Here is a 22,537-nt window from a genome sequence, read left to right on the forward strand (position 1 = left end):
TGTCACTCTGCCTTTCAAGTAGAAGAAAATAATAAACATTTTTTAAAAGTTCATATGAACATCTGAGACTTGTGTTTTATACTATTCTTTCCTTACAAATTTTTTTTAAGAAAAACAATCTGGGCTGGCGCTGCAGCTCAATAGGCTAATCTTCTGCCTGCGGCGCTGGCACCCCGGATTCTAGTCCCAGTCAGGGTGCCAGATTCTGTCCCAGTCGCTCCTCTTCCAGTCCAGCTCTCTGCTGTGGCCCGGGAAGGCAGTGGAGGATGGCCCAAGTGCTTGGGCCCTGCACCCGCATGGGAGACCAGGAGGAAGCACCTGGCTCCTGGCTTCAGATCAGCATGGTGTGTCGGCCGCAGGGGCCATTGGGGGGTGAACCAATGGAAAAAGGAAGACCTTTCTCTCTGTCTCTCTCTCTCACTGTCCACTCTGCCTGTCAAAAAAAAAAAAAAAAAAATTGGGGATTTTCAAAAATGGGTGCCAATTGTATATACGTATTTGTTAAAAAATGGTTGTTCATCTGAGATCATTGTTTAAAAATTTTTATTTACTAGAGTCATCTCAGTGTCCATTAACAAAAGGGATTCAAACTTGGTGCGCAATGCTGACTTAACTTCCAGGTAAACAATGTACATTCACTCCTGGATTTGCCCAATTGTATCTGAGTTTGCCTCTAAGAGTAGAGCCTCTGGGAGGTCTGGACTAGACCAGGAATACGAGATCACTTCTGCTGTCCAAAGAGTTTAGATAATTCTGTAATGGGACTAAGACTTCACCACAACTACCAATGTAATGGCCTACAGGGGAAAAAAAATTGGGAAATAATTACTCCACCAGTGTATTTTGGAAGCCCCTATTCTGGCCATATAAAAGGAGATCTTAGTACTTCATGTAGCTATTGTGATGATTAAATGGAATAGCTATGTTTAGGTGATATCTAACCCTTGGCCTTTTAGTAAACATCTAATGAATGTTAGTTCCTTTCTCTCATTTTATTCATATCTATTTAAAAAATTTTTTTTTCTATCTCAAAATGTTCTTATTCTTTAAACTTTCAAGTTTAAGAATATCACAGATTTACTAAATTTTACTAGCAACCAAATCATTTATTCTTGATCCTCAAATAATAATAAAAACTTTAGATCAAAGATTAACAAACCATGACCCATGAGCATTTATAGTCTTTTCTCTAAGAATGGTTTTTATGTCTATAATAGTTATAAAACAAAATGAAGAACATGGGACAGTATGTGGCCTACAAAGCCCATTACCTATAATATCTGGCCCCTTGGCCACTGTTGATGATCAATGAAAAGGATAATGCTAAACAGGAAACTTATATATGAGTGTATATATGTACAAATTCTAGCTGCCCACTCCTGTAGAAAACTTCTATGAATACTTTTCTCTTACAACTTCAAATTTTAGAACTGCACAGACTCACCAGAATTCTTATTACTTATGTTTTTAATCAGTGATCTAAACTGAAACTACAAAAGTAATTTATCCTCCTCAGAGTTCTTGGAATTTGGGATTAGCAGAATCTAATCCAAAAATATTTCTAGGCTGTTGTTAAGAGAGTGTTTCAAGTACCCCTGTGCTAGGCTAAGAGTGAACTAGCCTGAGATGTAGGGCATGTATTAATTGCTATCTTTGACTTTGCATGATGCTGTCTTTGGAATACTGCCCACAAAAGTTAAATTGCTGGGAGTTGCCTTGGCTTCTGTTGCTCTCTGTTCATTTCAACTGAACTTTAGACAATTAGCAATGCTTTGCCTCTTACCAGTGCCTTGTCTGCAGGAGTGGAGAGCCGGCTGTAGTAATGAATCCTCTTGTTCATGGCAGAGGCATGGTCGCTAACCCTCTGAATGACATCATTCACATTGACGATGTTTGTGGGCTCTATGTAGAAAGGCCTAAAGAAGGGAATATATGCTTGACAAAAAACGTTCAGGCAAAAATTCTGGAAGTCAGCCATTGAAGAAAATAACTTCTTGTCCTCCATTAGAAATGGGATGTACAAAGGCAAGGCATTCACCTCTCACTTTTGGTGGGAAAAGAAAATGTCACAAAAGAAGTATTATTCCATTCACAGAATAAACTTTTTGTCTCATAATACTTTTATTTTAAACATGCTTTTTTTTTTTTTTAATCTTAAGGAACTTAGCAATAGAGGGACATGACAGAAAGAGATTAAATCAGTTATTAAAAAGAACGATAGCAAAGGGAAAAAAAAATACAGCAGCTGTCACTTTCCAACAATGAAACTTAGACACAGAGCTTTGAATAGTGTCCCAGAAAGCTTCTGGCACTAAATTAGAGAAATTATAGACAAAAAAAAGTCCCTCTATTAAAGAATCCTTAAGGGCCAGAATTACTTCCTATGACAAACAGAATTCCTATCTCTTAGTTCATGTATTAAGGATTAGTGACCTCAACCATCTCCCTTGTGAGACTTATCCAAAATAGTATCAAGTGGAACATCAGCACATTGGAAATGCTTTGCCTGTTCTCCTTGTCTTAGATTTCAGTAACCTACTCTTTTATTCATGTGTGTGCTTGCTTCCCAAGACTGTAGCTTCATCAACTGCAGGCTCTGGTTTTCAGGCCTCAACCTCTTCAATTCCTTTCTGTAACTCCTTCAAGTGCCTTCTAAGCTTCTAGAAATATACCATCCAAAATGGAAAGATTAGGCAGGGTTGCAGGAAAGACTGCATTCCTCTGCTGGTTCTCAGACCCTTTGAAGTCACCCCAATCTGTAGGTAATTTGCCATTTCAGATTCTACACATTTCCAAATAATGAAGGGAAAAAAATTTATCATTGGCTCTATATAACTCTTTTTTTTTTTTTTTTTTAGGAGAGTGAGAGCTTTATTTAAGAGAGAGAAGTGAATGGGGTTTCATACCGAGCACCAGGAACCAGCCACGTGGATGAGCATCTAGGCCTCTATATAACTCTTATACACTCAGGGCTTTAAAAGAAGCTTAAAATATACTAAGGTAAGATAATAATTTCTGGAGATATTGTTAATCTAATCTTGTGGGGAGGACTTGGAAAACCAAATGAGTGAAAATTTAATTTCTGCTATTTTCCAAACTAACTCTGCAATATTTGAGAAATGGTAGTACAGATCTTAAATCTAGTCTTGTCTCTGAATTTAGCATACAGGATCTTTGAGTCTTTTGTTTATATTCTCCACTAAAGTACCTAAATATGGCAGATACTATCTAGTTTAACTCAACAAACATTTAAGTAGTGCAATTACTAGAGCAAATATGAAGACACAGACATATTATTTATGCTAAGCATGTCATTGCTAAATGCATTAGGTGAGGTCAATATGTTGGAAGAGGACATAATGCAAATGACTGGGTTAGAAGCTGAATAAATAATCCCTACTCATACATCTGGTCACCTAATATAACTGCCAGTCCTCCCAAAGCATCAGGATATCCTACTCAATTTGCATTTCTACTATGACATTCAGTGGTACAAAAAAAATATAAAAGTATTTATATCTAGCAGATGGTTTAATCATAGCTGGGCTCATACTCTACAGGGCATTCCTCTTTATTTTATAAGAATAACCCACAAAATTCAAGAAAGAATTAGAACCTTAATGCCAACATAAGGCAGAGATTGAAGCTAATCATGGATTACTGAAAAAGACTGTAAAGATAATATTGATAGGAAGAGATGTAGATTTTCTACTAATATGCTTTTTACTCTGAAAAGTCAATGATATTACTATAACCACTAAGTTGGTTTGAAGGTCTGCTGAAAAGCAGTCCAGGAAGTGCTAAATATCTTGGCTCCTGGTCTCTTACAGAAGTGTTAACTGTACCAGGTTAGCTGGCTTGGGTACTCTGAGAACAGAATGACTCTGAAAGTTTTTCTTTTCCAACAGTTTTCATCGAGATACTGAGTGCCTGTTCAAACAAATATTTTGGAATTGTTTCAAAACAGATTCTCTTAAAAAATATACAACTCAGCATATTTTAACTAAATTATCAAAAACATATGCTTCAAGTTTCATTTGAGAGAACAAAATATAACATTTCCAAACTGAACTTCAGCTGGATCTTAAAGCAGTTTTAAAATTAGATATGCAGTGCTCTAGACTATATTATACAGAGGACAATATTTAGAATAAAAGACTGAAACTTGGGCATTTTGCTTTTGAACATATCTTCACAGGTCTGTGCCCTATCAATGTTACCTCCCATCTGATTTGTAGTTAAACTATGCACACTGAAAGTAAAGAAGCTACAGTTGTCTCATCTTATAAAATACCTGTGGCCATGCCACAGGAAAAAATGTTTGTAATATTAAGTAAAATTTATAGAATGTTTTAAAACATGATTCAAATCTTAGGTTTTCATTTAATACACTTATAAACAGAGAAACCTTTTTTCTACCTAACACCTTTTCTAAGTTCCACTCCTTAAATTCCTTAAAAATTTTTGGCTTTTAAATCTATCTCCACCCTTCTACTGAGCAGTTATGCTTCTCTGAAGTTTAATAACAATTCCATGACTCTTAAGAAGGTTTATATCCAACATGGAGGCCTGGTTTCAAAGTGTTCATTTATTCATATGCCTATGAAAGCTGAGGCACTCATTCAAACACCTGACAGGCTGAGGTAGTTTGTTAAAAAATGAAATGGGAATTGGTATTCAAAAAAAATCTCATGCAAATAAACATTCAAAATAATGAAGCCACTGTACTTGTGTGTCTACCTGCTGTTAAAACACTCTATCTGCCAGGCAGCTTTTCAATGAAGAGGACAGACAAGAAGTTAATCAAGCCATTGTACCTACAAATTCTTCGCCGTGGCTAGAAAAATATTGGTAATCTCTGGCTTACTGACGTGTTTCTCATTCCCTCTGATAACTACACAACGTTTTCTTTCAAAAAACTCCACTCTACACTCTAACTTTAATCACTATTGTCAAAGGCCAAGCCTATATAAAGTTCTTCTTCTGTCTTGACCACTTAGTTTGTAGTGGTTATGAAATTTATGAAATAACATTTAAGTACCAACCAAATATGTTTACATTGTGTTGAGCATTAAGCGATGAATAACACAGACTTGCTGTAATCTGCTAGAGGAGACAGGTAAATAACAACTCCTCTTCAGAGAGAAAAAGAGCAATTGCTTGTGCATGACTACAGGGGACAGAAAGAGTGGAGAGGGTTCAGTGATGCTGGGGTGAGGGCAGGGATCAGCTGAAGCACAGCAGAGGAAGCTAACGAATGCCTGGCAGACCTCTCAGCAAGTTACAGCTGAGTAGAAGTTTAAAGGATAGAAAGGAGTTAGGTAGGGGCAAAAGGAGGCAAGAAATCATGGTTCAAAAAAATGCAGAACAGAGAGCCAGGAGAGAAGGCATGATGTATCTTTTTTTTTTTTTTTTTTTTTTTTTTTTTTGACAGATAGACAGTGAGAGAAAGAGACAGAGAAAGGTCTTCCTTCCATTGGTTCACCTCCCAAATGGCTGGAGCTACGCCGATCCGAAGCCAGGAGCCAGGTGCTTCTTCCTGGTCTCCTATGCAGGTGCAGGGGCCAAGGCACTTGGGCCATCCTCCACTGCACTCCCGGGCCACAGCAGAGAGCTGGATTGGAAGAGGAGCAACTGGGACTAGAACCTGGCACCCATATGGGATGCCGGCGCTGCAGGTGGAGGATTAACCAAGTGAGCCATGGCACCGGCCCCTATGTATCTTTTTTTTAAAAAAAGATTTATTTGTGCTTGCTTCGGCAGCACATATACTAAAACTGGAACCATACAGAGAAGATTAGCATGGCCCCTGCGCAAGGATGACACACAAATTAATGAATTGTTCCATATTTTTAATAAAAAAATTTTTTAATAAAAATTAAAAATTTATTTATTTGAAAGACAGAGTTACACTGGGAGAGAAGGAGGGAGGGAGGGAGAGAGGGTGAGAGAGAGAGGGAGAGATCTCCATCTGCTGATTCACTCCCCAGATGGCTGGGGCTGGGCCAGGTTGAAGCAAGGAGACTGGGAATTCCACCTGGCTATCCCATATAGGTACAGGGGCCCAAGCACTTGGGCCACCCTCTGCTGCTTTCCCAGATGCATTAGCAGGGAACTGAATGAGAAGTACAGCAGCTGAGACTTGAACCAATATCCATATAGGATGCTGGTGTTGCAGGTGGCAGCTTAATCTGCTGTGCTACAATGCTGGCCCCATGATACATCTTTAAAACCTTTATGCAGTTGGATAAGAAGTGGCAAGATGAGATAAACCTGGGCTAGAACATGGAAAATTGCACATGTCAACAAAGGACTTAATCCTAAAAGGAAAAATCCTTAGATTGTTTTTGTTGCTGATTCTGTCTCAAACCCTCATATCTTAAATGTCACCAGAGTTCCATCCAAAGACATTTTCTCTATGCTCATTCCCCTTAGTGGATTCATCTAGCCACTTAACTTTATTTCTTTTTATTATTATTTATTTTATGCTTTTCAAAAAATAGAATAAGAGATGGAGACAAAGAGATCTTCCATCCACTGGTTCACTGCCCAAATGCCTGCAATAGCTAGGGCTGAGCCAGGCAAAGCCAGCAGCCCAGAACTCAGTGCAGTCTCCTGTATGGCTAGCAGAGACTCAAATACTTGAGACATCATCTGCTGCCTCCCAAGGTGCACGTTAGCAGGCTGCTGGAATTGGGAGCACAGGCAGGACTTGAAATCCAGGCACTCTGAGATGCAGGTGTCCCAAGTGGAACCCCAACCACTGTGCCAACCACCCACTCTGGTCATCGAACTTTACATTCATGTTTGTGCTGGTGACTCTCAAATTGTTAGCCCCAGCCCAAACAACTGGGTCATGTAAGGAGTATTCAAACAGTTCATGGAAAATGTGTGCTATGAAAAAAATACGAATGGATTTCAAAAATTTCGGGCACCAAAATGAACTTATCTTTAATTTCATTTTGCCATATTCTTCTTGAAGTAGCCTCGTATTAAACAACAAAAATATCAGTATTTTGCCCTTTAAAAATAATCTAGGCAGGTTGTTTGGCATGTGATTAAGATATCCCATATAGAGTGCCTGGCTTTAAGTCCTGGCTCCAGATTTCAGCTTCCTTTCTTCTTCTTTTTTTTATTTTTAAGATTTATTTATTTATTTGAAAGGCAGAGTTAGAGAGAGAAAAAGAGAGACAGGGAGAGAGAGATACCTTCCATCCTCTGGTTCACTCGTGAAACGGCCAAAATGGCCACAGCTGGGCCAGACCAAAGCCACGAGCCAGGAGCTTCTTCCAGGAGGCCAAGCCCTTGAGCCATCCTCCACTGCTTTCTCAGGTGTATTAGCAGGGAGTTGGATTGGATGGGAAGTGCGGCATCTGGGTCTCAAACCAACACCCACATGGGATGCCGGTGCTGCAGGCAGCAGCTTTAGCCACTATGCCACAGTGCTAGCCCCTTCAGCTTCATATTAATGCATACTCTGGGAAGCAGCAGATGATGGCTCAGGTCCTTGGGTTCCAGTTACCTATGTAGGAGACCTGGTAGCTGAATTCCCACCTCCTATCTGGCAAAGAACTGGCTGTTACAGTTATGTGGGAAGTGAACAAACAGATGGAAGATCTCTATCTCTCTGCCTTTCAAAATAAATACAAATAAATAGATAGCATGGAATGTCAGAATAAACTAATCATCATATAAAAGAACAGAAGATGAAAATTTACCAAGAAAATTTCAATACAACTTTCTATGTAACTGTTGTATGAGACAGAAATGAACTTGGAATCAGTTTGAATTGCAATGTAACAAAATGTTATAAGGCTTAAAATAATAATAGTGCAGGTTGAGCTTTTATAAGTAGTACTATAAAATGAAAAATGAAATTTTCCATACTATTAAATGCAATTTATCAAGACTGATTATCACATCTTTGTCATAATTTTTAAATCTCAATTATTATTTGTTTTACAGAGTGCCTACTATATAAACACAGAAGTATGTATATGTACATAATTTGTAAAGGGATACAACACACTTGTGTGTGCAGACAGGCAAATGTAATACCTTTTTAAAAGACTATTACTACTATTTAACTGCCAGAGTGGTATGATGAAAAAAGCAAATGTTTAAAAAGACCCAGTATGGGTTCTCTATTCTGGAATTCCAGGCTGTCAGTCAGCTGCAAATAAACATTTTCATCAAAAACATATGGACAAAGAATTTGACCTGAAAATTAATTCTCAGGTCTATATACCTTAATTAAATATAGATTCTGTATACAAATGAAATTTCAAAATCCTTTTCAATGTAGCTCATGCTTTCAAATTTTAGTTTTAAAAAATCCAGTTATATTTTTAAACATGGCGACTTAAAGTCTTTTGTCATCCACAGTTATATATGATTTGCTGCTCATAAAACTAAAGCGTTGTTGGTTCTGTGTCTAGCTGTCCTCCTATAGGTTCCTATGGACTTTTTCCAGCCACTTCTATTGTATTCAGTACTTTGGGATGGCTCTGGAAACAGATGAAGCCAATAATGTATTAACAGGACCAACTGAGAGAAAGTATGGTTAACTGAGGTTACTAAAAACAAAAAGCAATTCAAATCAATTGGCAATCTACAAAAAGAGTTAGAGATTTTAAAAGCTATTATTAAAATTGCTATATTGGTCTACTATGCTATGTTATATGTGTGTACATATTGTATGTCCATATGGGGAAATTTTATTAAGAGTTTTATTTTAAATGGATTATAGATAAGATTGTCCATAAATTTAAGCTGCTAAAATCAATCAAATATACATTTTAATTTGTGTGACCTGAAAAAAAAAATCCAGTTATTATTTTAACTCTGCTGTGCTAAAGACAAATAATCTCTTCTCTTCTGGCTACACAAAGATCACTAACAGAAATGTAAAGGTTTGTAGTTTTAAAAAGTTATAATCAGCACTGCAGTAAGGCTTAAAGAATTATATAAGTACAAGGAACATTTCATTCAAGATGTTAGATGCACCTGTAAGTAAAAACTAACAACAGATCTTGAGTTCTTCTCTGGGTTGATGTAAACAGTAACACTACCAACACCACACCCACTCCATTCCATCTTCTGGTCAGAAAGAGCAATTCCAAATGGGACATGGTGGTGACCTTTCACAGAGAAAGATTAGAAATGTGGGGGAAGTTCCCAAGACATCACAGTTCTTCTAGAAGCACCTTCTTTTACCCATTTTTATGAGAATGCCAAAATAAACTGTCTCAATTTACTTAAGTGCAACAAATAAAGAAGAGTATTAAGTTAATATTTTCTTTATTTATTTTTGACAGGCAGAGTTAGACAGTGAGAGAGAGAGAGACAGAGAGAAAGATCTTCCTTCAGTTGGTTCACCCCCCCCAAATGGCTGCTACAGCCGGTGTGCTGTGCCGATCTGAAGCCAGGAGCCAGGAGCCAGGTGCCTCCTCCTGGTCTCCCATGCGGGTGCAGGGCCCAAGCACTTGGGCCATCCTCCACTGCCTTCCCGGGCCACAGCAGAGAGCTGGACTGGAAGAGGAGCAACCGGGACAGAACTGGTACCCCAACCAGGACTAGAACCTGGGGTGCCGGCACCGCAGGTGGAGGATTAGCCAAGTAAGCTGTGGTGCCGGCCATTAATATTTTCAAATAAATAGCTTGCTTTAATTTTAAGGGCAGACTTCAGCCTGTAATATTATGCCAATTGTTACTCTCCTCTCACACATCTACCAAAAGGATTTCTGGAAAAAAAAATAAAATTTCCAGTTTCATAACCTAACTTTTAAAAAAAGTGGGGAATAAGGAAACTGCCAGGCTACTGCTTTAACTACAATTTCTCTTCCTTTAAAAACTAGAAAGGCAAGAAAGGAGGTAAATAATGCAGTAAATATATATATATGAGAAATCTTATTTTTTGCATACATGTGATTCATCATATGAATACTAACATTGCTTTCTTAATCTTAATTCAATTATCTAGAAATTGAAAACACAAAAATAAAATATATCTACCAAAGATCACCAAAGAAAAAGAGGCTCTGGGACTGGCATGTGGTGCAGCTGCCTGTGATGCCAGCATCCCATCTGGGTGCTGGCTGGAGTCCTGGCTGCTCCACTACGATCTGGCTCCCTGCTAATGTACCTGGCAAAGCAGTGGAAGATGGCCCAAGTGCTTGAGCCCCTGCACCCATATGGAAGACCCAGAGGAAGCTCCTGGCTCCTGGCTTCGGCCTACACCAGCCTTGGCTGTTGTGGTCATTTAGGGAGTGAAACAGCAGATGAAGATCTCTCTCTCTCTCTCTGTAACTCTGCCTTACAAATAAACAAATATCTGAAGAAAAAAAAGGGACAAAGAGGTTCTTTCTTATTCCTCTCCCATAACTTAATGCTATGGCTTGAGTCCCCTCCCCAGTTCAGCTGCTGCCAATATGATGGTATTAGGAGGTGGGGCTCTTTCAAAAGGTGGGTAGACTCTGATGGCTCCTCGCTCATGAACAAGGATAAGAGCCTTGTGCAGAACTGCCTAGCTTGCTCTTCAGCTTTTTTGCCCGGGAGGACGCTGCCAGGCAGCCCCCACCAGACTGAAAGGTGGTACATTGATCTTGGACTTTTCAGCTTCCAGAACTGTAAGTTTCCGTTATTTATAAACTGCTTGGGCTGATGTTCTATTACAGCACCACAAAATGGACTAAAACACTTAAAAAATTTTTTAAAAATTTATTTGAGGGGTCGGTGCCTATGGCACCTGCATCCCATATGGGCGCCGGGTTCTAGTCCCGGTTGCTCCTCTTCCAGTCCAGCTCTCTGCTGTGGCCTGGGAAGGCAGTGGAGGATGGCCCAAGTGCTTGGGCCCCTGCATCCCCATGGGAGACCAGGAAGAGGCACCTGGCTCCTGGCTTTGGATCAGCATAGCTCTGGCCGTTGTGGCCATTTGGGGAGTGAACCATCGGATGGAAGACCTTTCTCTCTGTCTCTCTCTCACTGTCTGTGGCTCTGTCAAATAAATAAATGAAAAATAAAAAATTTATTCGAAAGGCAGAGCTATAGAGTGAGAGCGAGAGACAGAAATCTTTGATCCACTGGTTCACTCCTCAAATGTCCTCAACGACCAGGGCTGTGCCAGGCCAAAGCCAGGAGCCAGGAGCTTTTTCTGGGGCTCTCATGTGGGTGCAAGGACCCAAGTACTTGGGCCATCCTCTGCTGCTGTCCCGGACACCATTAGCAGGGAGCTGGACCAGAAGTAGAGCAGCCGGAACTCGAACAAGCACCCACATGGGATGCTGGTGTTGCAGGCTACAACTTAACCCACTATACAACGCTGGCCCCAAAGTAAGACATTTAAGAAGGGGATTCTACCTCAAAAGCCTTAGCAACCATCTTTATCATGGCTCTCAAGCATGGCAAACACTCTAAAAGAACTTCTGCATTCCCAGTGGAAAGACGCTGCAACAAGTGGTCTATATACACTGGTCATTCCGGTGATAATAGCCATATTTTCAACCCAGATGGCAACCATTAGAGTAGCCTGACCAGAATCCATTGCTAGTTGCATGGCATGTTATTCGGCAAACCAATCCCAGAATAACAGTGCAAGCTGGTAAAGGCCAGAGTCCAACATGAAACCTGCCCTGCCAACTGGCTTCTATCAACTAACAAACAAGAAAGCTTTATTAAACAAAACGTAAGGGATATTTTAGGGAAAAAAGGAAACAAGCAGTGTTAGAAAGGTTTGTTTAAATAGGAACTTTCACACATTGCTGGTAGGAGTGTAAGCTGCTACAAGCTTTCTAGAAAGCAATTCAGTTACATGTTTCAGGAGCTTTAATTGTGTTTATACTTTTTGTCCCAATGGTACTTTTGAGATTCTATTTGATTGAAACATAAAATTTATACAGAAAAAGTATGCAAAAACTGTTAATCACAGCATTATTTAAAATTAAAATTATAATCAGCTTAATATAGAAAGAATCCTAATACAGAAAAATGCTGTTACCAATTTTTTGGTATTTTAGTGATTTTTTAAAAAAAATACTTATTTCATTTCATTTGAAAGGCAGAAAGGTACAGAGACACAGAGAGACAGAGATCTTGCATCCACAGGTTCACTCCTCAAATGCCTGCAAGAGCCAGGGCTGGGCCAGGCTGAAGCCAGGAGCCAGGAACTTAATCTGGGTCTATTATGTGGGTGGCAAGGGCTCAAGTATTTCAGCCTTCACCAATGCCTCCCAGGGTGTGTATTAGCAGGAAGCTGGAAGTGTAAGCAGAGCCAGGACTCAAATCCAAGCACTCTGATCTGGGATGTAAGCATTCCATGCAGTGCCTGAACCACTGTGCCAAATATCCACTTCAGCATTTTAGTGATTCTTAGACAATTTTTATTGTAAAACTTTATTGCTCTTTGAAATATGGTACTTTCCCCTTATTTATTGCTTTTAGCCTTAGCCTAAACTCCTAGGGTTTATGGCAGTTAAAATTTTAAGAAGCCCTTACCAACGGACTCTAAGTTTGCTTCAGTGGCATGAGGTTTAGAGAGATGTCAGAGACTGTTTTACTGTCCAGAGAGTCATTTTGACCAGAGTAACTCTGGTCAGGGACCGGTGCTGTGGTGCAGTGGGCTAAGACACTGCCTGTGATGCTGACATTCCATAATGGGGTTCTGGGGGGCCTGGGAAAGCACCAGATGATGGCCCAAGTGTTTGTGCCCCTGCCACCCACGTGGGAGACCTGTAAGGAACTCCTGGCTCTTGGCTTCAGATGGACCCAGCTCCGACCACTGCAGCCATTTGGGGAGTGAACCAGCAGAAGATCTCTGTCTCTCCCTCTTTCTCTCTGTAACTCTGCCTTTCAAACAAATTTTTTTTTTTTAAGATTTTTAAAAGAATTTTGAGCAGGCATCTTTACAAGAAGCGACTGTTAGGTTGGAATAAAATTAAATTGAGTAGGCCTGGCTTTTTAACTTCTCCAGAAATAAGATAAGAGGTATTCCTAGAGGTCTCAGCAGCAGGAAGTACCAGTCCCTACAGTGGCCGCACTTGGGCCCCTAGAGCCACTTCTGGCAGGCCAGGAGTTAGTGGACAACGGAGCAAAGAGACAAATCTGGGCTTATGGCCTATTTTTGTGAATGAGGTTTATTGGAACACATCCAGGCCCATTAAACTATGCATTGTCTATAACTACATCCCCCCAAATAGCAAAGGTGAGTCTCTATACCCACACAAAAATACTATCTGTTCCTTTACAGAAAAGATTGTATAAACTCCTGTCCAGACCATTGAAGGCCCATTAGGGACTTAGAGCTGCAGGAGAAGCTTCCACACCCTCTTTCCTGATGGGCAGAGGGGAAGAGCAGTGAGTCTTCATGAGTTTACCAGATCTATGTCAGGGAGTATGAAACAGGGTTTTTTTTTTTTTTCTCTAGAAGTGTTTGCAACCAGATGTCCCCAGGCCTCATCCAACTTAATCCCTTGCACAATCTACTTCCTACATATTAAAAACAAAACAAAAGCTAAACAAAGGAACTTCAACTTAAGCCAAAACTATGACCACAGTGAATGTTCTTCCATAGAACAACCCCTGCATGGAAACAGAAACCCAGCAAAGCACTCAATCATCAGTGGGACAAATGGTCTTATTCCACTCCCGGCTGAGTTCAGCCAGAACCTATGGCAGGCACCCACAAGGCTATGATCCTACAGGGTTCTTATTTATTTCAGAACCTCTTAAAATATCATTTCAAAAAACCCAATGCTCTCTTTACCAAAAAAAAAAAAAAAAAAAAAAAGGTCATTTAAGGGCAGGTCTAGCTGTTAAGACATCTGTGTCCCACATCAGAGTATGCAGATTTGAAAACCTATACTAGCACTTGACTCCAGCTTCCTGCTACTAAAGACCTTGGGAGGTGATGGTTCCAGCAGCTGGGTCCTTACCACCTATGGGGGAGACCTAGATTACATTCCTGGCTCCTGGCTATACTTGGCCCAGCCACACTTGGTCCAGTCTTGGCACATCCAGTCCCAGCCACTGTGGGCATTTGTGAAATGGGTCAATAGATGGAGCCTCTTTTAGTATATAGCTCGCCTCTCAAAATAAATAAAGACCTGAAGAAGCAAAAGTGATAATAAGATTATAAGGTAAATGAGTTATTCTAAATTATAGAAATACAATATTTTTAACATAACTTTGTTCTTTAGAAAAGTACATTGGGGCTGGTGCTGTGGCACAGCAGGTTAAGCTGCTGACTGCAGTGCTGGCACCCCATGTCGGTGAAATTTCGAGTCCTGGCTGCTCCACTTCTGATCCAGCTCCCTGCTAATGTGCCTGAAAAAGCAGCAGAAGATGGGCCCAGTCCTTGGGCCCCTGCATCCACGTGGGAGACCTGGAAGAAGCTCCTGGTTCCTGGCATCAGTCGGGCCCAGCCCTGGCCATTGCAACCATTTGGGGAGTGAACCAACAGACTGAAGATCTCACTGTCTTTCCTCTCTCTAACTCTGCCTTTCAAATAAGTAAGTAAATCTCTTTTTAAAAAAGTAGTACATTGTCTAAGATTGAAGACAATATAGAAGTTACTGAAGAAAATAAAATCACCCACTAGAAAAAGCCACTGTTAAAAAAATAGAGAAATAATCAGTGTTAACATTTTGGTGTATTTCCTGGACATACACATTAAAGTTAGTTTTGCTTGCTGCTAAAATTTATATAAAGTGAATAATGTAATATATATATACACACAAACACACACTTCTCAAGCTAGTTGCTTTTGCCAACATTATCTGTGAGATTCATCTATGCTCTTTTCTGTATTGACGGTTTGTTCATTTTCATAGCTATGTAATATTTCATTATGTAGAAACACAACAATTTATTTATTCATTCCTGATGGTGGGTATCTGGATTGTTTCCATTTTGGAGCTCTTAACAAATAAATTATAATCTAGATTTTTGCTTATCTCCGATTTTGCACACATTTTTACAGATAACAAATTTAGGATACATCCCTACATATTAGTAGATAAGTACCAACTCGTTTCCAAAGTGTACTAGTTTATACTCACTCCAGTTCTGTTTCAGCATTCCCACTGTTTCTCATCCTAGCCATCATTCCACTTGTTAGCCTTAACAAAAGAAAAACCCACCTATCTACAGATAAAACTTTTTAGAAATACAAATAATTCTCTCTAATATAAGTTGGAAGTAAATTTTTATACATAGGTGCCTGGACATAGCTATGTTTAAAGATAGAATGAAGAATACCAAAGCAAGGATTTAAAAGTGAGATTAGAAGATATTCTGCATATGAACTACAAGTAAGTAGAAAGCAGATATGAATAAAAACTTGTGGTGGGGGCAGGTATTTGGCATGGGGTGAACAAGCTGCGTGGGAGGCTACTTCCCGCATCAGAGTCCTTGGGTTCAGCCTCAGCTCCACTTCTGATTTCAGCTTCCTGCTAATGTGCACCCTGAAAGGCTCAAGTACGTGGGTTTTAGTCACCGACACAGGAGACTCAGATTCAGCCCCAGGATCCTGCCTTTGTCCTGGTCTGGCCCTGGCTGATATGGGCATTTAAGGAGTAAACCAGCAGATGGGAGTAAACTCTCTTGAGTTATCTCTCAAATAATTTTAAAAAAAGGAATGTTATATAACAACAGACTTAGGATACATTCTAAGAATAACACTAAAAAAAGGGAAGTCAAAATGCATAATTTTATTGTGGTTTTTAACATCAATTTCTTATCATTGAGCTACCATCAGCGACTGGGCATTAACAAGAACTTTGCATTTTAGGTACTACCATTAATTTAATAATATTTGGTTTTAAGTTTATTAAGTGTCAAATCTCATTACATACTTGTGATCAATTTCACTGGTGACTAAATATATATCTCAATATGTTATAATATTAAGTAGATGGAGGAAGATACTAACCTAAATATTTTTTTTAAAGATTTATTTATTTATTTTATTTGAAAGTCAGAGTTACACAGAGAGAGGAGAGGCAGAGAGATCTTCCATCCGATGGTTCATTCCCCAATTGGCTCCACAGCCAGAGCTGGGCCAATCCAAAGCCAGGAGCCAGGAGCTTTTTCTGGGTCTCCCATGTGGGTACAGGGGCCCAAGGACTTGGGCCATCTTCTACTGCTTTTCCAGGCCATAACAGAGAGCTGGATCGGAAGAGGAGCAGCTGGGACTCGAACCAGCGTTCATATGGGATGCCAGCACTGCAGACCAGGGCATTAGCCTGCTGAGCCACAGCTCCGGCCCCTGAATCTTCATACTCTTTCACGTAACAAAATGCACTTTTGACTTGGGCCTAATGAGCACCAGTAAAATACAACCAGGCTGCCTCTCTCTTCAGGCTTCTTCATATAATGTTATAAGGGAGGGAAGGAAGAAGAGAAAACACAATTTCCAAGCAGGTTAAGAAATAATAAAATCAGATAGAACAGACAGATCTAAGAAAGAGAAGCAACTCAGGTGAGCAGATGTGTACACAACAGAAGCTGGGCAAACAAAGATGCCTACAAAGAGAGGCAGAGGGAAAAACACGTAAGAACAAAGAAATTGAGAGAATAAAGGGATGGGACTGGCAATGAGATCCCAGCCTAACCAAGTCCATATTTGGATTTACCTCACCTCTAACTCCAAAGCCTGGATGGTTCTCTTCAAGCATCTAGCTGAAACACAGTTTCACCAGGGAGAAATAATGAAGTGGGAGACAAGAGGGTTTGGGTGGGAGAAGGGAAGGGAAGGGAGTACAGAGAAGGGAGGAGAACAAGGGCATAGAAATAGTAACACAATTGGCAAGCTGGCCAGCAGCACCATGCCACTGAGAAACGGTAAAGGTCCTTGTTCCTCTATTCAACACGTATGGCAACTTCCTCAAAATAGAACTTACGGAGCCAGTGTTGTGGCATAGCGAGTTAAGCCACTGCCTGTGACACCAGCATCCCATATGGGTGCTGCTTCAAGACCAGGATGCTTCATTCTGATCCAGTTCCCTGCTAAATGAGCCTGTGAAAGCAGTGGAAGATGGCCCAAGTGTTGGGGCTTCCTGCACCCATGTGGAAGACCAGAAGAAGTTCTGGGCTCCTGGCTTCAGCCTGGCACAGCCCTGGCCATTGCAGACATTTGGAGAGTGAACCTGTGGATGTAAGGTCTCTCTTTCTGTAACTCTGCCTTTGAAATAAATAAAAATTATATATATATGTGTGTGTGTATATATATATATATATTCACTTTTCTACCATCTGTGCATGGTTAATACAAATACGAAACCCTCAAGCTTAAATAGTGACTCCCTATCACTGTCACTGAGCCAGGATCTACCCTTATCCATTAATACATGAACTCTTCACTCTGCCTTTGTAAACCTCCTTTTCTCCCCTTTCTCCTGAGGCCATAATTACCAAAGAGTCAATTCAGGCTACTCTACAGTGACAGTAAAATAGAAGCCAACATACAAGTGTGCAGACCAGCAGATGTTCTGAGAAACAATGTGCTCCAGTGTTGTGGCACAGCAGGCTATGCCAGCAGCCTGCACTGGGGCCCTGGTATGAGTCCTAGCTGCTCCGCTTCCGACTGAGCTTCCTGCTAATGTGCCTGGGATGGTGGTGGATGATGGACCACCTGGACTCCTGTCACCCACGCTGGAGACCTGGATGGAGTTTCTGGCTTGAGGCTCCTGGCTTCAGCCTGGTCCAAAAATGGTTGATGCAGCCACTTGGGGAGTAAACAGCAGATGGAAGCTTCCCTCTATCCCCCTCTTTCTCTCTCTCTCTTTCTTTCTCCCTCTATTATTCTGCCTTTTAAATAAACAAAATAAATTTTTAAAAAGAATAACTAAAAAAAAAGGTGATATAGCATATCTAGTACTCCAAAGAGCACTAGGAAAGCTGCTTCTTTTTAAAATACCTCTATTCTCTGCTTTCTTAGAACACTTGAAACATTATTAGAAGCATCATTCTGAACCTCAAGGTTAGGATTTTCTATTTCCAGGATTCTCCATCTTACAAAGTAAACGGCCATGGGTAGGTAACTAACTAGAACTCTGACACATCAGGTTTTTTTCTGTTTTAACACCGAGCTGGCAAAACAGTTCTCAGGAGTAGGGCAGATAAACACTGATGAATAAGGGCAGAAGCAAAGAATGGTTTACAAAGCATTCCCTGGGGGTTAAGCCTGAGTTCCTGTCCTGGGCGGCAGTGGGCACACACAGAAGGTTATGAAAGCCCTAGGCCCTGGGAAAAGTAGAAGAGAAAACAGAGGCAGAGGAAGAATGAAAAGAAAGGGGAAATCCCAAAAACAGATGAATTCTTTCACAATCTGGTTGCACGCTGGCTGGAACCATCAATTCCTCTAAGAGCACAGTCTCGGGGCAGCAGCAGAACGTGAAGCAATCCTGAATTCCACCAGCTCTATCTGTGGTTACCAGAAAGTCTGGGAAAAGCAGGACAACAATCTTTTAGACTGCTAGTTGCCAACAGATATATCCAAGACAATCCTGGAGGTTGTAAACTTTTCTGTCCTTTTTGTCTCTACCCATGTAACTCACTCCGGCCCCAACCCAGATGAAAAGCTGATGGGGTAGCTTCTGGATGGTGTGCAGCACAAAACATGATGATCCAAAAGGCTATGCTGTGTATCCTCTCATAAGACGAGCTCCCTTCTCCAGCTTAGTTGTGCCCGATTCTACCAAAATGATAACCAGGTCAAGCAGACTATCTTTAAAATTCTTGTATTTAGGGGCCGGTGCTGTGGCGTACCAGGTAAAGCTGACGCCTGTGGCACTGGCATCCCATGTGGGCGCCAGTTCGAGTCCCAGATGTTCACTTCTAATCCAGCTCTCTGCTATAGCCTGGGAGAGCAGCAGACGATGGCCCAAGTCCTTGGGCAACCTGCACCCACGTGGGAGACCCGGAGGAAGCCCCTGGCTCTTGGCTTGGGCTCAGCTCAGTTCCAGCCTTTGTGACCATTTGGGGAGTCAACTAGCAGATGGAAGACCTCTCGTTCTCTGCCTCTGCCTCTCTGTGACTGCCTTTCAAATAAATAAATAAATCTTTAAAAAAAAATTCTTGTATTTGAATGAATACATGATTTTGATCGCCACCTAGTGGAAGAGATAGAAACCACAAGCTAAACTGGGTGTAAGCAATCTGAGAATAAAATGTTGCTTTTTATACTTTGACAAGACAGTCCCAAAGTGGAGGTATATGGAAGACAATTTTACGTAGCACAAATTATGGTGACTAGTTAGTATTTATTGCAATGTATATTAAAGCATATCATTAGCCTTAACCTTAAAAAGTAAACAATTCTGTTACACAGCAGTACTGATACATTACTAAAGTCATTAAGGACCCTCTAAAATGACTGAAGTTATGGAAATAGTTGTCTAAACTGGTTCTTTTCATGAAAGACACTTTCCCTTCAGTGTGCCTAACTTTTATTTACATATATAAAAGCAAAATCATTCATATATAATGTTTATTTTATATTTTTAAAAAGTTTTATTTATTTATATGAAAGGCAGAAGAAGAGGGAGAGATAGAGAGCCCTTCCATCTGCTGGTTCACCCCTAAATGCCTTTAATAGCGAGGGCTGGACCAGGATGAAGCCAGGAGCCAGGCCTGGTCTCTCAAGTGAGTGGCAGGAACCTAAGCATTTGGCTGTTACCTGCTGCCTCCTAGGGTTCACATTAGTAGGAAGCTGGATCAGACGCAGAGCAGGCACTTCTTTACGGGATGCAGGCATCCCAAGCTGTGACTTAACTCACTGTGCCATAATGCCCTTCCCTTATTTTATTATTTGAGCGGCAGAGAGACGGGCAGATAGGCAGACAGCCAGGCAGACAACCCCCAACTGCTGGTTCACTCCCCAAATGTCTTCCAAGTCTGGGCTAGCTGAAGCTGAATTCCCATGTGGATGGCAGGGACCCAACCACTTGAGCCATCCCCTGCTGCTTCCAAGGGTGTACATGAGCAGGAAGCTGGAACTGCGGGTGAAGCTGGGAGACGAACCCAGGTACTCTGATGAGACACAGGCATCTCAACTAGCATCTTAAGCGCTACGCTAAACATCGACCTTAGTAATCCATGTTTTAACATAAACAACAATATTTTAAGGTATACTTTTTTCTCATCAGTTTTGTCACAAGCAAATCAGCATGTGGAAGTAAGTCCCTATAAAACATGTCTTCTTTAAAATATGCTTACCTAGGTAGTTATGCCATGACTGTAAATAGCTGATTTCTTCTCATTTTGACAAGTTTCATTATAGAAAACATATTTACATTTAATCTACTCAGTTAAATTTTCAGAGAACTGTTGAACTCCTGACAACTTACTATAATGGAATATGCTTTACTGACCTATGTTCTATTGTCACAGTGGTCAATTATTTATCATAGAATTTAGAGGTTTCAGAGGGCTGGTGCTGTGGTGTAGAAGGTTAAGCCACGGCCTGCAGTGCCACTATCCCAAATGGATACCAGTTTTTGTCCCAGCTGCTCCACTCCCAATCCAGCTCCCTGCTAATGTACCTGGGAAAGCAGAGGAAGATGGTTAAGATGGTTCAAGTCCTTGGGCCCTGCATCCATGTGGGTGACCCAGAGGAAGCTCCTGGCTTTGGCCTGGCCCAGCCTCAGCTGTTGTAGCCATTTGGGGAGTGAACCAGCAGGTGGAAGATCTCTCTCCTCGCCCCCCCCCCCCCCCCCCCCGCCGACCTTGTATCTCTGCCTTTCAAATAAAAAAATAAATTTAAAAAAAAAAAAGAAAAGAAATAGGAAGGGATTGTTGAATAATTGTTGACTGTTTACTAAACAGATGCTGCCACATTGTTCTACCTAAGTACTCAGTTCCTCTTTAAGAGACAACCACTCTTAGTTTTCCATTGATTTCCTCAGACTTCATTTATATATATGAAATTATATGTAATATATTGACTTATTGTTACCCAAATAGAGGCACACTACACATATTGCTCTGCACTTCAATTTTTTCAATTAAGTAAATTGAAAATTTGTTCCAATTTTGATATGTAATAAAGCCATCTCCTTCTTTTTAATAGATGAAAAATATTCTATTGTTTGAATGTGCCATAATTTATTTATCCAATCCTGTAAGAAAAGACATTTTGGTTCCTTTCAATCTTTGCTATTATAAAAAATATGCATTAAATAACCTCATACATGTATCATTTGGCACTGTGATTAACACTTAATTGTGAAATTGCTGATTCATATAAACTTTGGAAATGCCTACTGGCCTTTTCTGGGGGAATCACATTAAATTTATGGATTAAAATTTAAAGACCACAAGATCTTTATTTTAGACTACTCCCACAGAGCAGAATATGCTTTTTCATCACATCATACTTTACTGATTCTATTATACATATTCAAATCTCTCTGAGTAAGGGTGCATCTCACAGTCCTTAACACCCTCATCACCGTCAGCCAAGGCACAGTATGATGCTAGTTGTTCCTGGAGGCAGGACAGGTAACCAAAAGACCTAGTCATCTCAGTCAACCCCTCTAAGAACCATTTGAGGAAGAAATATGAATCATGCTGTTAGAAAACCTTTTGTGACACCTTCTGGTAAGATCAGCAAAGTGCAGGCATCAGAACTGGACCTGGAAGAAAACTGAAATGCTACACCATCAGTGCTCTTAATGGCACAAAGGACAATTTTGGGGGGTGGGGGGGGGGGAGGAGCACCTATTTTGATGGCTCAAAGTGTAAAAGCAAATGAGAAGAACTAGATTCTGTAGGTGACATTAGTTATATCATAATTGATTTGTTTATATTTCCATTTTATAATTGCACGAAAGATTAGTGGTAAAAATCAAGTTCAAGAATTCTTTCAATAAATGCAATACAAAAATTCTAAGTCCTAAGAGATTATTGCAGCAGAGGTACTAGCAGTTTTTTTGATACATTTCTAAAAAATGTAATTTATAATCATTAGCAACTCAGATTTGATGAAAAATGCTATAGAACTTACTTTTGTTCCTCATGAGTATTTTAAAGTTTCTTTCAACTAGATTTTACACACTCTAGACTATTTCTAGGTATTTTTTCTTCAAATATATTTCCTCACTGGAAAACTATTTTGACCTATTTTGTAAGTAGCCACTTTATTGAATTCTCTTACTATCTGTAATTTCTCAAGGGATTCTTTTGGATTTCCAGGTGTAGAGTGAAATAAAATTTAAACTCAAATTATCTTAAACTATTCTGCTTAATGAAAGTGCAGAGTATTTCTACTATTTTTACTGTTCTATCTCCAGCACCTAGCCTATTACCCTGCACAGAGCAGGTAATTAATACATAGTTGCTAAACAAATTGCATGAGTGCATCTTACTTGGTAAAACTTGCTTCACCCCTACCACCATTAGAGATGCCAAGTTTACTTTAAAAAAAAAATAAAGTAAAAATTAGGAAATAGTATTCCTATTTCTCCCCACCCCACACATACACAAATACAAATCCTGTAGGAAACTGGATACTTTATAAGCCAATCTATACATGCTTGGTTAT

The 22,537-nt window shown here is 40.2% G+C and overlaps 1 protein-coding gene and 1 non-coding gene across 4 annotated transcripts in view; one reads left to right on the forward strand and one right to left on the reverse strand.

Moving 5' to 3' along the window:
• The window catches only part of SLC38A9 (solute carrier family 38 member 9), a 92,454-nt gene that overhangs the window by 57,165 nt on the left and 12,752 nt on the right, over positions 1-22,537 (reverse strand). For all 3 annotated transcript variants that reach the window (XR_009868058.1, XM_062211976.1, XM_062211975.1), the window contains exon 3: positions 1,784-1,916. Coding sequence is in view for 2 of the 3 variants with exons in the window: in XM_062211976.1 (XP_062067960.1) it covers positions 1,784-1,916 (133 nt within the window). In the remaining variant the exon portion in view is untranslated. The remainder of the gene's footprint in view (positions 1-1,783; positions 1,917-22,537) is intronic.
• LOC133774775 (U6 spliceosomal RNA) lies at positions 5,748-5,854 on the forward strand. Its single transcript, XR_009868152.1, has one exon. It is a non-coding gene; the product is annotated as a U6 spliceosomal RNA (small nuclear RNA).

Source organism: Lepus europaeus, chromosome 15, assembly GCF_033115175.1.
Source record: "Lepus europaeus isolate LE1 chromosome 15, mLepTim1.pri, whole genome shotgun sequence".
Taxonomy (NCBI): Eukaryota; Metazoa; Chordata; class Mammalia; order Lagomorpha; family Leporidae; genus Lepus; species Lepus europaeus.